Source organism: Harpia harpyja, chromosome 5 (assembly GCF_026419915.1).
Source record: "Harpia harpyja isolate bHarHar1 chromosome 5, bHarHar1 primary haplotype, whole genome shotgun sequence".
Lineage (NCBI taxonomy): Eukaryota > Metazoa > Chordata > Aves > Accipitriformes > Accipitridae > Harpia > Harpia harpyja.
The window spans coordinates 5,501,102-5,516,913 of record NC_068944.1 but is presented as its reverse complement, the minus strand read 5'-3'; the positions used below and the strand labels follow the sequence as shown (position 1 = coordinate 5,516,913).

The 15,812-nt window shown below is 39.5% G+C and overlaps 1 protein-coding gene across 1 annotated transcript in view; it reads left to right on the top strand.

Moving 5' to 3' along the window:
- Nucleotides 1-15,812, top strand: part of MOCOS (molybdenum cofactor sulfurase) — a 231,158-nt gene that overhangs the window by 129,137 nt on the left and 86,209 nt on the right. Inside the window, exon 5 of the mRNA XM_052788249.1 lies at nucleotides 1,720-1,796. Coding sequence (XP_052644209.1) covers nucleotides 1,720-1,796 — 77 coding nt within the window. The remainder of the gene's footprint in view (nucleotides 1-1,719; nucleotides 1,797-15,812) is intronic.

The following is a 15,812-nucleotide window of genomic DNA, read 5'->3' as shown; positions in this document are numbered from 1 at the left end:
GCTTTTTACATGCATTATGAAAAATTATATACATCCAGCAAAAAAAAAGTAATGCCCTATTTTCTTGTCTATTATGTGTAGATGTAAAGTCGTCTTGCCCAAGAGTGCTTCTATTGTGTTCCATGTTGTCCAGTGTCCTGGTTTCGGCTGGGGTAGAATTAATTTTCTTCTTAGTAGCCGGTACAGTGTGTTTTGGGTTTAGTGGGAGCATAATGTTGATAACACGCTGATGTTTTAGTTGTTGCTAAGTAGCGCTTATCCTAAGTTAAGGAATTTTCATTTTCTCATGCTCTGCCAGCAAGCAGGTGCACAAGAAGCTGGGAGGGAGCATGGCCAGGATAGCTGACCCGAACTACCCGAAGGGATATTCCGTATCATCAGACGTCATGCTCAGTATACAGGCTGGGGGGAGTTGGCTGGGAGGGGTGGATCACTGTTCAGGCATCAGTCAGCAGGTGGTGAGCAATTGCATTGTGCATCACTTGTTTTTTTCTTGGGTTTTATTTCTCTCTCTTTTTTTGTTATATTCATTTTCATTAGTATTATTAGTATTAGTATTATATTTTATTATTGTTGTTGCTATATTTTAATTTTACTTTCATTATTAAACTGTTCTTATCTCACTTTTCAATGTGGGCATCATCTGACCTTTCTGAGAAACATTCAAGGAACACCAGGTCCCCAGGAAGGTCTCATCCTCATGGTCAGAATTTAATTTTAAACTTGAACCATGAGATTTGGGGTTGTTGCTGGTGGGTTCATTTCCAGCATTAACTGTTACAGTTTTGGAAATAGCTCCCGCCTTGTTAGAGACTTGCTGTGACCCCAGGTTCAGCCTTACATGGTAGTGAGTTCTGTACAGTTTTGACTTCATCAGTTGTCAGCTGTATTCTGCATTCCGCTTTGTGGTGAAGCAAGCTGAACGATCACTCCTTAAAACTTCTTGTGGGCTGCGGTGCACACAAAGCCTAAATAAAACATGTTTTAATGCTTGATATGGTGTCCCTTCTGCCCCCTCAAAATTCTCTTGGGCACCACTCCCTGAAGACATCCCCACCTTGGAGCTGCACTTTCTCCTTCTGAACTGTGGGAGTGGCTGCAGTAGTTCATCAAATCCGGCGTTTTTGTTTCCATTTGGTGTCTCCTTGAAAAGATGTTGGTAGGAGATGCACCTTTTCCCCCACCTTTGTATAGTGCTCATGTTATCGGTCAGTTATTTTTAATTTCCAGGAGGAGCACGTGGAGGGAGATTTGTTAGTGATCTTCCTCTTTGCTCCAGGTAAGGAAGGTCTCTTCTTGCCTTCTAACTCAACTGTGTTAGATGTAGTCATGTTGGAGTGGGGGGGCAAACACAAAGTCTCTACCTGTCTCCTCACCTATTCCCAACATTGTCAGAAGGTCATTTAGGACCTTGTGACATTAGCTCATAAGACATAGCTGTTACCCGTTACTTTAAAAATCCAAAACCCACAAGTAGCCCACGCAGGGGAAAATACAACTTTCTGTGTGCAAGCAACTGTTCATATGAACCTCTATATCTTTGAAGAATATGTTTTTGCCTTACAGGACACCACAAGACTGAAAGATGAATCCCTAAGGGAAGAGTTCCCACTCTGCAAGTTAGATTCACTGAATATAAAGCAATAACTCAAAATAGATTTAAAGTCTGTACCGTAGCTGCATGATTTGTTTACTGTGCTCATTTATTCCATTCTTTAGGTTTGAAGATGGCACAGTCTCTTTTCTTGATATCATTGCTCTGAAACATGGATTTGAAGTTCTGGAAAAACTCACAGGTCAGTTAACATAACTCTAATACTGAAGAGTGAAGTTCCAGATTTATACTCGGGGCACAAGCCTGATCATATTTTCTATGGCTGTAGCTTAATTTTCCTTTCTAGATTTACTATCCATGTTCATCAGTGTGAAGATCAGACTTCAGTGTCACTGGTTTATTCAGGTCTTATGTATTGAATTATTCCAGCCTGGTTAGGAAACAAAAAAAAGTATTCAGACCGTTCTCCGCAAATACACACACAAAAATGCTGAAGTCCCAAGTAAAACTTAGAGCTGATCTTCAAGCCAGAAGCTCTATGTGAAGGGTGACACTCATATACCTTGTCAACTCCAGGTTAGCCTGCTGCTTGTTTGGCTCAGCACCCCAAATGCACAACCTCTCTGTGATCGCTGCCGTGGGTCCGGGATTCTCCTGAAAGGGGCAGGAGATGTCACCTGGCCAGGGAAGCTTGCACCATGGCATGCTTCCACATGTGGAGTGTGCCAGGTTAACAAAATATGTTCCTGAAGCATGTGTTTCATACTCAGGTATGCGCACAGTTAACGTGCAATGCCTGCACCTCCCTTCTCCGGTACACTCTTTGATTTCCTATATAAAGGCATAAAGTGCGTCATGATGTAAAAGAGGCCTGAGTCCACAGAGACACTAACTATGCATTTTTCAGGCTGGTATAATTTCAGCTAGTGTCTGTGGAGGTTTATTGTCAGGATTTATCTGATGGATTCTAGCTGCTGCTTCGTCGCAGAGGAAGACTTCTGTGAGGAATATTCTGTTAGATGCTTGAGGTCTTGCGCATGTGGAAATCAATAGCAGAGTTTTCATCCACTTCAGCAGGAGTCTGACTGAGCCCCAACAAGTGAGGATGCTTTGCTTTATGATGCTCTGTGTGGAGACCAGGGATCAGAAACCAGCCTTTAGTATACGTTCTTGTAGTATAAAATGCTTCTGAAAAATGTGCAATCTTAAACAAACGCATTCCCTTGTAATGAGGGCTGACTGCTTTGGTTTAATGTGTAGGAGTATTGCCTGCCATAACGGGAGAGTTGATGATAGCATCTCCTCCACTGCATTTCTCATCCATCTAAACCTCCTATTGGTACCTATTTCACTAAACAATTGAAAAATCTCTTGATACTAGACTGAGGGGAATACTTAGCCCTGAACCTGAATAAAGTGGATATCAGTAGATGAAAGGGTAGAATAGAGGCATGAATAAATAGTATGTTGAGACCTTTCAGGTGCCAAGAATGCCAAAAATGTGAATGTGGCTTCAAATTTTCACACTTATAATCCTTTTGTAAAAAATAAAAAATAAAAATTTAGGAATATTTCTATTTTCAATTTAAAAATGTTTTTTTTCCCACAGTGCTAAAATGTAGAAAGATAAAGAAAGATGAGAAAAATATAGGCTGAAAGAGTAAACAAGAAGAAACCTACACTGAGGAGAAATTTGAAAAAATAAATAAAAAATGGTTTTGACAAATATTTGAATTTTAAAGCTTCTGCACTGCTGGTGTAGCCTAGGTACTTTGGTGGTCTCTAGTCAAATTCTGGAGTGCCATCCTGAAAAGCAGAAGTGCCAGCACTGCCTCTTTACATCTACAAGAGATGAGAGTAACTTACAGGAATCCACAGTGGAAGAAGAAATTAAATTCTGTAAAGGATTTTAATCACCACATGATCCAAGAATTTTCTGCAAAGTCAGGCTAGTCCTACACCATTATCCGTGACCCGAGATGAATTAAGCTTGTGTTCCAGATGAGTAGGAACTTTCAACATCTCCCTTCATGCTAAAACTTAGTGATTATGCTTACGTGTGTGTGCATGTAAGTACAAAAATTTCCATCTGGTGTGGGTTTTTTAATTAGAATTTAATCCTACGGAAGAGAAATCAAAAAAAAAAAAAGCACCATGCATTTTGTGTGCCCACTCTTTGAAGCTTATGTGAAGGGTGACTGCGGTGCTCCAGCTTCCTCAGCCCCGTCACATCTCTGTTGGCCCTTCTGCGTTGGCTGTGAGAGCAAGGCTGCCTGGGGGCCTGCGGTGTAGCACCACAGCCTACAAAGCCATACCTGCTGTCCGGAGCAGTTTACCTTACCAAACGTTTAGCTCCTCAGTTTGTACAGGCGTTGAATATATCTGTGCCTGGCAGGACCGATGCAACAAGAGATTCAGTGCTTTGCAATTGCCATTTTCCTCTCACCATCCTTTTCTCCCCTGCACGTCATTGAGAAGGTTGGAGTTTTGCAGGTTATTTAATTTCTGTCAAAGGTCCACTGTTCCTTTTGAACAGAGATTATTGGCATTTGTGTGTGTACAACAAAACTGTTGTATGCTCTAGAAACACTTCATAATCCAGAAGGACTGCAGATTTGTTTTAAACCACTTTATGCATATTTTTTCCAATTCAACGGTCAGAGTTTTCAGTGGCAAAATGCACTGTCAGATATGAACCACTTCTGAATCTCCCTTTGCTGTAGCTCCTGGAGTATTTGCTTTGCACTCCCCCAACACAAAGATTCTCATTCTGGGTTGGAAATAGCCTGCAGTAGAAACAAGCAAAAAAAAAAAAAAAAAAAGTATTGTTATTAATCGTGTCCTTCTGTGTAATAAAAGCACTGCTGATGTTCTTGTGGGGTGCACTGTAGCTGGATTGTACCAGTGTAATTACTGAAGATGGGGAGGGAGATAACTAATAGAAGGTAAATCAAAGTTTCAGCATTAGGCAGTGGTGTGAAAAAGAGAGATCTGGTTTTGAGTCTGATATCGTCTGACTAAATCCTTGACCTGTCTCAACTTCCATTTAACAACAAGGCATATTTCACGCCAGAATTACATCATGATGTGTGTGTATATTTAAGCCATTTTCAGAGGTCTTGCATCTATATGATTTTTAAATTTAGCCTTAGCTGGTATGTGTTTTTATTAGTAAATTTTCATCAGTTTTACAAATGAAACTAAGGTACATCATTTGCAATTATGTTACAAGGAGCACTTTAATTACAATGTCTGTTCAGCAAACATTCATTCTCTTCACAAGAAAATATATGTATTGGAAGAAATTTTAAAATGCAATCTAAGTCTCCTAAGGATGATGAATTGAAAGTTGTTTTTAAATTCACTGGATGCTTCATTGGTTGTTGGAGAGTTAAGGTTGTGTTGGCTTTCATAAAGGCAATTATACCACATAACAGCCAAAGCAAAATATAGTGCAGGATGCTAAATGCTGAGGCTAACTTTGATTTTTAACTTGGTCTTTGGGACTTTTGAGTTGTGTTTTGCACTGTAATAATTTTTATCATCCTCTGGTAGATCAAGGACTGGTTGCAGCCAGTGATGGGATGTTGGGCAGCCTGTGTTTAGTGGTACTGCATAGATTCTCATGTGTGTTGTGTTTAAACTCTTAGGGCTATGCAACTCATCCAGTTTAGGGCGAGAAAAGAATTTTCTCCTCAGTCAGATTGGCAGGGATTACTGGGATTTCTTCTCCTATGTGGAATTTGTGACTTTATCCTCCCATTATCTGGGCATGTCACCTAAACTTGGACCATGGGTGTGATGCTTGTGAATTTTACTGCTTTCATCCTTGGTGCTGCTTTCATTCATAATTTTAATGCATTTGGAGTTTTCCTTTTAAAAATTATAAGATTGAAGATGGCATTAATATGTGTGTTCTGGCTTATGATATATAGGTGTGCCAGAAGTGGATGTTCCATTTTGGCTGGCATTTATGAAATTCTTCATTTTAGGGGGGAATCCTTCCCTTGGTTTAAGAGAGAGAATGAATCACTGATGAAATTTTTACTTTCTCTATGCCAACCATTTGCCACAAGATGAACTTTAATGTAAAAGAAACCTGGGCAATTTGTACTAACATCCTCACTTCACTGCTCATAATTAACACCTTCTCTAACTGTACTTGAGAGAGAGTTATGGGTTGTTGGATTTTTTTTTTTTTCCCCCCCGAGAAAAAATGTTTGATGAGTTGACGGTAGGGAGAAGATGCTCCATCCACACTCTAAATAGGAAAATATGGATACACTAAAAAGAAGGCATTTTAAATTCTGGCATCAGAAAGAAAAGTTTGACTTCTAAATGTGAAGGGAGTGCATAAGAGCTTAAAATCCAAAGGTATTCTGATTCCCAGATAATGACACTACTGGTATGCAAAAGACAAAAATCTCTCCTCTCCTTTCATGGGTAGTGAGGTGACTGTTTCTGTTTTTATTTCTGTCCCAAAATGAACTTGGTTTAGACAACAAACTAGAAAGTAAGTTATTTATTTACTGCTAACAGTTCTTGCTGCTAGCATGTTACGTCAGTCCAGGTTTTCCTAGCTTTCTTTTGTGACTTGACTAATGCAAACTAGACATCATCTGTACCCTTGAAAGCAGAGCAGAACAGCTAGAGCATGATCTGAGAAGCTTTAAAAAAGTGAGTTGCCAGAAGAAATCCTGCCAAGGCTGCCTTTGCAGAGTTTAATCTGTATATAAGGTTTCTTTCTGGAAATAAAAACTGCTTTCATGTTTTGGGTTTTTTTAGTATGCATTTGCTAATATTGATGTGGATTGCATTCACAAACTGCCTAATCTGTGAAGAGGCCTAGGAAAGAACCAAAAATGTCAGAGTCATTCCTCAGACCTGTAGAGATAACACAGGAAGAGGCAGTACTGCACATAAATGTCTTGGGTGTTTTTGCATAATACAGCTGGAGAGAAAAATATGCTTCTTAGGAACTAAAAGAAGGGGAAAATGTCTTTATTGTAAGCTGAGCTGATGAAGAAAAAGTGCAGCACAGCTGACAGAAAATATACGCTTGGCAAGAGATAATTGTTCTCTGTTCAGACAAAAGAGTTAACAAGACTTCTGTGGTGAAGGCATTTGATGGCATCCAGCATTATTACAGGGGACAGATTTGCAGCAGAGTATTTTCATGCTTGGGAGACTTCTGGGAAGAGGATTCTGGGGCAGCTAATAACTGGGGGATCCCCACAGGTGCTCTTGCATTGGCTGCGGCTTGCCGAGGCAAGAAATGGCAGGGAGCGTCAGTGTCCAACACTGGCAGGCTTCTCGCTCGTCCGGTGATAACTGAGCTCTTGAGGTCTGCAGGTACCGAGAACTTCTCCTTTGGCAGGGCTGTGTACATTGCAGGTCCCAAATATTAAAGGCTACAAGGAGAAACTTCAGGCAGATTTGGTTTGGTGGGCCTTATGTGTTTCCACATGAAAGGTTGTGGGAGTCGCTGATCTCATTTTTCTCACCAAGGAAGCCTTAACCCTGCCCTGTTGGCAGCAGCAGAGTCTCTTGTATGCCAGTTAGTGTGGCCTGTGCCTGTCTGTCCTCTTCCATCCTTCTTTATGTGTCTAGTTTAATCCCTAGATGAAGAAGAGTATTGGGTGTTCTACTAGTTACACTTCCATATCGTAGATCAGGAACTACTTCTGAAGTTACTGGAACCTGCAATAATTAAGACCACAGTATGCACTTTGCTTTTTGTATGAGTTAGACACCTTCATCTAACTGTTGGTTAAATCATTAGAGAAAAAAAAAAAAACCCAAACCAAAACCAGACAGACATGGGGAAGAAATAGGAAGAACAGCATTTGCACAGGGAATGTGGCAGCTGCTGGACATGTTAGTATCCTCAGTTAGATTGTGTTGTGGGTCACAGTGTTGACTTCACTAAAGCCCCCAGAAATGCCAAAAGAGCCAGTGAATTAAAAGAACTATTTTTCTGGATCCTGAGGAGCGGCAAACTGCACTCCTACACTGGTCGTTCCCAAATACAGGATTTAAGACAGGAGTATGGTCATTAGTTGCACATTTTTGTCTGTTTTCTGTCTCTGCTAATCCTTTTTTTCCCAACCCTGGTTGGTAACATAAGAATGTGGGTGTCCCCATTGAGCTGGGGTAGCTATAAATCAGAGTTGTTAATGAGCTGATAAGAGCAGAGTTTGTCCATGTTAGTTGTTCAGTTTCTTTAAGATAGTGGGTGGTGATCTAACAAGAATGATAAAATCCTGGGCCTGCTCTATCACTGAAATCAGGAGAGGTATACAATAGTATACAACCAGGAAAGCAAGATGGGAGAACATTTAATAAACTGCAGTGATTAATCTGTTTCTATATCTACTCTATTTATTTAGTTCAGAATAAACCATTGTGTTCCTAACCAAAGAGATTGAGGGTTTTTTTAATAGTAGTACAGCAAATGATTAAGCAATCAGGATGTTTTTTATTACATTGTATGTGAATCCCATTTATCCCTGACTTAAACTGTGGTGCCTCATTCCTATTCAGATCATCCATTGAACGAGGTTTTACTAATGTGAACACCAACTATACAGTGTAAATTTCTTGCAGTTCTGTGGACCTTACTGCACATGGGATAATATAAGAAAGGTGGGTTTTTTGCCTTACATCAGATGGTTGCTGTGAAGCTAAGCCCTGACGTACTGATGAAGCAGAACCTCTATACAGTATTGACCTGCACTTGTTCATTTTCAGAGATTGTGTTTCACTGTGAGGACCTCGTATGTGTGGACACTCTTATGAATGCTTCCGTTGAAGTCAATGGGGCCATGCAAAGAAGGCTAGTGAATAGCCAGGGAGCTAGATGAGGACTTGGGAGACTTGAGTTCCTTTCCTCGGCCACAAAATTTACTTGACTTTTATTAAAACCTATAGATAATCTTCAGGGGAGCAGGGAGTTAGGTAACTAAATGTGTTTCCAGATCTGCATTTAATCTCTGGGTGGGATTTATCTTATGTTGCTGTCAGCACCTACATCTGAGGTGACCATTTAGATTCCCACTGCAATCAGTGGAACAGACAGTACTTCACCAGCTCGATCCCTTTGACCTCTTTTGGAAATTTAGAATGAGAGGAGTTACAGCCAGCAATACCAGTTCTTCTCATTGTCTATTAAGGGAGCTTAGATGATTAGCTTAGTGTGTTATAGGACATTACTTTTACATAACTTTCCTGCTAATGATCCCATTGGGACTAGAAAGCTGAACTGTCAGATTGGTTGAGGTGGAAATAGTGGTTTGGGTTTTTTACCTTCCCTTAGATCTGTGGCTTATGTCGGGAAGGGCAGGTTCTACGTTTCTCGTGGTTGAAATAAAACAGTAAAGCAGAACAGGGAATGCACTGGAAGAATCCTGAGGAGTGTGAAGGCTCAGCATGAGGTTTTCTATTTGTGAAACCCTTATCTGTCTATTATTCTGTGAGTGATTTCTGATTTGCAACATATATTTCGTGCTTCAAAACCAAGCTTATTCAGGTAGATGTTGCTTTCTCTGAGAGGGAAAGGCTCACAGTCTGACAGCAGACAAACTATCCTGCAAAGGCAAAAAACTTTCTGTCTCCAGGGTGAGAACGTCCCTGTTATGGTAAAACAGTCAAAAAGATGTCTTACATAAAGAGTGTGTATGTACAGCTGACTTCAGAAGTCTGTGATCGTTTTCATTTTCAAATGACTGGTTAAAGCGGATTAGGAGGAAAGAAAGCTCAGTTGGTTCTTTTGCATCAAAAGAAGCCGTTGTTGGGACTGTGGCTAATTTATTAGGAAAGACATGCTCAACAGAGCACACATTTGCTAACGGCTGTAGGTGAAATTAAAACAATTAAAGAATCAGTATTACAAAATAAGCAAGTAGGTGAGGCAGTCTTGTGCAACTGTCTGGAAGTACAGCCAGGCACATACGATGTATTTGGAAGTCAAGTCTGAATTAATGGATGTGGCCTACCTTTTTTACTGTAGATACAGAATCTCTTCCCAGTTCTGCCTGAGGTAGCATTGTGAAATCCATCACTTTCAATAAATAAAGCGGGAGAAATTGTTGTAGCCTACGTCAAGAGAGAATGGGCATAAGACCGAACTCTTCAATAAAGGCCATAGGAATATTAACAGCAGTCGGGAGTAATGAAACTCTGATCCCCTGGTTCCTACACTGATCCAGCATTGCCTGCGCATGGCCAAAGGATGTCTTCGAGAAGAAGTACTTTCTGTCTGTAATACCTTTCTCCCTAGATCATTTTCTGTGTCAGATATAGTTAGGATCTGAAGGAACTGTCATTTTCACCACAAAGTTGTTGTTATCATTGCTAAGAGATAGATATAAATTCCTGTGGGACCGTATTTTGCAAAGCAGAACAGAAGTGAGGGCTTTTAGACTTGGGTGCAGACCTTCCAAAGACTTTCTGATGCTTAAATTGATTGATCAGATTAGGGTCCTTGTTGTTCTTGGAATACCCTTTTAAAATGGGAAAAAAATAAAAATCTTGTTCAGTTGTATTCGTAAAACCTGTATAAGAAGTACTTAAGAATTGTCTCTGTATACTTTCAGCTAAAAAACAAAACTGAAAGGGAAATGGAGAATAAAATTACACACAAATTAATTCCATTACATTTTAAACAATATAATATATTGCTAATTAATTTTTGCCATATCTTGATACAGTAAAAAGGAAATAAAATGTTACCTTGTAGATACTAATTTCCTTGACTGATACGTGAACAGTTTTCTTACCGACACGCACCTGGAAGATGAACCTTGACAGGGCGGTGAAATAAATTTAGTTATACGAAAAACTAGAGCATACTGTGATTAGACAAGGGATCAGTGTTTTGGCATTTGCGGGAGAAGGTCTGGCTGGCATTAGGGATGTGCACTTCAGCCATCCCTCAGCACATCTTAGGGTCCCATTCTAGTGCGTGCTGGCTACCATAGCAAGGATTACCTTATTTCATTTATTACATTTTTAATTTCCTAGCTAACTGGATCCAGCTGTTTCAGCCCTTCATGCAACACAGAGATTTTATGCTAAATCCAAAGGGGCTAAATTAAAGCGAAAGGAAATTTGCATATTGTGTGAAACTCTACTTGTTCAGCAGATCCAGATTATGTGGTACTAATCACAAACACTAGATAGAGTAAATCCTCTTGAAGTCACCCTGGGGTTAAGTCAAATGCTTTACACTCTTTGACACATACCCATGAAATATGTAATCAAGTCTGTTTGACGTTCTCTTCTAATTATGTGTGTGTATTTTAAGCAGATGCTTTTCCAGCTGATCTGCGCCTTTTGAGATCTTTTTTTCATTATTAATCAGAAAATCACGCTGTATGTTAACGGCAAGTGCCAATTATGAGAAACTAATATTAGTTTCTTTGCTTAGAAGCTGCGCTTTTGCAAATAAGACCATTGCCAAATAACATATAGATTTTAAGAAAATGTGAGAACCTCTGAATGTTATCCATTGGGGCATAATTATTCTACCATGTACTGCACTATTTCAGCCTAAAACTAAAATTTATTCTTCCACATACTGATTTTTTAGTTTGAAGAGAAATATTAAGTAAAGAAAGTTCTGTTGGAAGTAGGAATGGACTGCTTGTTTTCACAAAAGCTAGAATTTAAATGATAAAAATATTTTTTTCCCCCAAGACTACATTCATAACTTCTGTCAAGAGTATTAATACATAAGCTTAGCCTTTCGTGAATTCTTCTTACTCAGCGAGATAATATCAGGAGACAAAATTAATATTTAATTAACTTGGGAGTCACTGAGTTTTTAAGCAAACCCCATTTTTATTGTGGCTATGTAAAAACAGTCTTCAGAAATTGCTAGTGACCTACTTGGTTCTCCCCCTGCTCTTCAGCTGAAGGATGCAAACTGCCACTTGCAGTTTGCTGAAGTTTCAAACTACTGTTCCCTCCAGTGTGTTTAGCAGAGACATCTACTGGCAAAACGTTAACTAGCATTCTCTTCCTCAGGTCCTACAACGTCTTTTCTTACACCTCTGAAGGGAGACCTGCTAATATAGAGATGAGTACTTTGAAGCTTTTAGATGTGCTGGAGCAATAAATCTATTATTTGGGAAGAAACATTAAGTAGTATATCAACAGATACAAAATCAATAAAAGCAAAATAAAATTTTCCTATTGTCTCACTAAGGTTACTTCCTGTTGAACCACTACGCTACTTTAGCAAAGATGTGCATATCGGAGAACAAGAGAATAAAGGAGTTTATGATCCATTGTAGATGAACAGGACTAATTGCAAATCATGTAATAACTGTAGTTAGTCTCCACTGATTTTGATTCAGTCAATATAGAATGGAAAGAAAGAAATTACAGGATATAATCAGAAGAGTTCTTCTACCTACAGTGACTGGTTTCATGTCTAATGCTCCACACTCGCAGTTTATTTTTTCGATAAACATCTGCCTCAGCTGTGACCTTTGCTGAGTTTTTGATGGCTCTCAATAGAGCCGTTCTAGATACGGTTTCAACGCTTGTACGCTAGCTGCTCTAGTTGTGGTTTAAACACTTAGAGGCGGTCAGTGGTGGAATGAGCAAATGCCTGGCGCTCGCAGAGACGGAGATAACAGCAAGTCCCCCTTGGGCTCAGGGAGCTCCTGGGAGTCTGCCCGGCAGCCCTGCCTCTTCTTCTCCGGTCCAGCCTTGCTGCCCTCCCTGGAGACACCCACGTACCTTGGGGTGGGCATAGCCTTGCAGAGGTGGAAAAGAACTGAAAGAACACGGATGATTACATCTCCTCAACAAAAGGTCATTAAATATTTAAAAATCAGTCTTGGCGTTTTCAGGTAACCTGTGGATTCAAAAGACTAAGCAGCATCTCATACACCTGGTTGGAGTGAGCATATTTTCTCACAATTGCTACTGGTAAAATATATTTTTAAAAGCACCTGTCTTCTGATGTTCATTTTTCAGGGGACAGTTGAATCATTTTAAAAGAGGTGAGTCCCTCTTATAAGAGGCCTGCTGTAGCAGTGAAATTTTTCAGATTGGCTTTATTCAAGTAAAAGTTCACTATTCTCTGACGTAAGTGTTCACTGAACCTATTTTGATCAGTTCTTGTGCTATATTGCTAAAAGTATTCATTTTGCTTTACTCTAGGTTTATATACATTTATAATGGCCATTTCAGGTCTGTTATGCTTTCAGGTCTACTTGTGCACCTCAGCCAAACTTCAGATTTAAGATCCACACACCTGCTCACCCATATCACATCCCCTATTCCCCCATTTTTCAGCCACATCCTAATTTCCATGAAAAGAAGCTTTCACTGGGCAAAGGATCTCCACCTGTGAGCTACTTTAATTGCAAATATTGCAGTTCTATGACAGCTGGAAAAATATTTTTGTAAGTTTTTCCTCTACTCCTCCTTTCTCCTCCCCTCCTTTCCCCTTTCTTTTTTCTTTTTATCATTTTATCATTAATAAATAGTACAAATCACAGGGATTTAGGGAGGTAAGATTGCCGATGCAAATTTTCTCAGCCTAACTACGTCAGTCAGAGGACTGTCATTTTTTACAGTCGAGCAATGTTGGCATAAGGTCTGCCAGGTGTATGTAGTTATTTCACTAAGCAAACTAGGTTGAGCTGTTGTCACAAGAGCTGATGTAAACCCTCTTTATGTTAGGAGGATCTTGGTACCATAGCCATACTGGCAAAACCTTTAAGGAATAAAAAGCTATTTGCTCCTGAGTGTCTAGCAGCACAATTCTATATTTCAGGCATGATGTTCCAAGTCAGTGTAAAATAAGGTGAAAATGCCACAGTTTGGACATGGCAGCATACTACACCCCTTTTCTAATGACCTAAATAGTTACAGCACTGTGCAAGGCAACCAATATTCATGATCCTGTGGGGAGTCCTCACCCAGTATAAACTGTCATAGTTTATTGATGTTAGTGGAGGTATGGTAGTTGACATCACCTGCCCCTAAATCTTTGGCCAAGATCATGGAGATGCTGTTTGAAAAGCTGCCATTTATAGGTGGGTTTGAGAAATATCTTCAGAGTACTGACCCCTAACAACTGAGCTAGTTTCACTCCTTGGACATGGCTAGTTCACACCATAAAAGAACTTCATCCCAGAAATTAAAGGGCAAGGCTGGGGATCAGAAATATTGAGCTGGTTTTATTTATATAAATAAATTTTGGGAACACTGTAGAGTGGTATGATTTTCTTTCCATACTGTATAAAGAAAAATTGGAGCAAATTGGTTCTAGATGAGTGAGAAGATGACAGGGTATGTTGGATGATCACAGTTATGTTGTGTTTGAGCCTGTTTGGGGACAGAGGAGGATGTCTGTTTTGAAAGGTTTCTTTTTCAATATAGATCCCATAATCACAACAATATTTTATTTTCTTTATTGTGACTATATGTTAAGCAATGAAACTCAGCTTCTAACTAGTAGAGAGCCTGAGCCCAAGTGTATTATTTTCTTAAAGTATACCAAAAATTATTATGTGAGTAACTGAAAGCAACAGGCCAGTGCCTTTTCAGAGTGCTTCCAGGCACCTGTTTTTAATTTCTTAATTTATTTTTTCCCTTTTTCCTCTTCACATTAGTGACAGGTTTTTTGTTGTTGTTGTTTTTTGGAAACTAGGATCATCTGTGTTCATGGAGATGTTTTTGACTATTTTTTCAACCCGATTTAATTTAGAACAAGTATCATTAGATATTTTGTTATGATTTCTTTCATCTCCACTGTCTTTATTGATTTGATATGAGAATATCTACTTTTCATTTTTATTTTGAGACAAATAAGATGATCTTCTAGAGGGACATGAAACTCAGTTAGATTTCACTTAGGCTCTGGTTCGCAAGATCTGCTAATTCACCATCATCACTGTTGGTGAAGTGATTAAGAGATTTTTGTTTCCAGACATCTACCCCAAATCTTGGCCAGAGTCGATGCCTAGAGGCTGAGTAGTCAGTGTACCTACTTTTGAGCTCTGGCAGTTGGCAGCCCAACCTACTAACCTAAGTTTCATCTGCCTCTGCCTCCATAAATAAAAATCATCAAATACTCTGGCTGAATGCTCAAATTCACAATCCTTGTTAGGGCTGTGGGTGACAGTTACAGAGTTTGCCACTTTTGGCTTATAGCCTCTTCTATAGCCGGTGTGTTGTGTCGTCTGACAGAAGCTGCTAAGCAGAGGCTTGAACTTCATATCAATATAATCTAAAAAACATGAGTCAGGTCCAAAGGTATTTGAGACATAAAATCTCCCATAATTTTATATTAAGATGATATGGGTGGAGAACAGAAGCTGCATGGACTATCCTGGAGAATAATGTGGAAAATACTCAAGTGCAACCCTATAAATCAGTTGTTTCTTATAACCCAAAATATGTAATGCAGTTCTGATTGCCTCATCACACAAGTACGTCCACAGAATTGGAGGGTGCTCAGGGATGAGCAGCAGCACGAAAGAGTGCTCACATGAACAGAGACTAAAATAAGCAATGGCATCCTTTAGGGATGTGTTTCTGCCTATCAAAAAAAAAAAGGATGCTTGTGTGGATTTAAAACCGTGCTTAGCAGAACACAAAATGTGTGTTTTCCCACATATGTTTGATTTTGCAGTGTTTGCTGTGTTTAAAGCATTCCCATGGTGCCTCCTGTTCCTGCTGTTCCACAGGGTCTTTGCTATTCTTAGAAGCAAGTCACCAGGGGAATTAAACCAGTGTTCAAGAAAGGGGGGGGGGAAACAGGAAAAGAAACTGTGAGGACAATCCAATTGTTCCTATGCCACTTGATTCAATAAGAAAAAAAAAACATTAAAAGGAATTGGGGGCTGCAAGCTGCTGTCATACTGACTAATTTACCATGCGTGCAAAAGATCAATGAGGGGGCCTTGAGCTAGCCAAAATGCATTGCTGATCTGGGCAGTCGAACTGCTGGGTACATCCAATTATTAAGGAAAACAATGAAGTTCAAACTCCAGAATATCTTTTTCTTGGTGTGTGTAATTCTTGTGGATGTTTAGATTCTGCTAGTTTAATTGTGAGAAACGTAATGCAAAGATAATAATTACCCAGTTAAATGGGTTGACATGTTTCTATTAATCAGTCCCATTAAATTATTAAGCCACTTATCTATCTTTAGCACTAATATACACTACATGACTAGTGGACATTACATTGATAACAAATCTAGAAGGAATTTTTATCCTTTTCAAGAAGTATC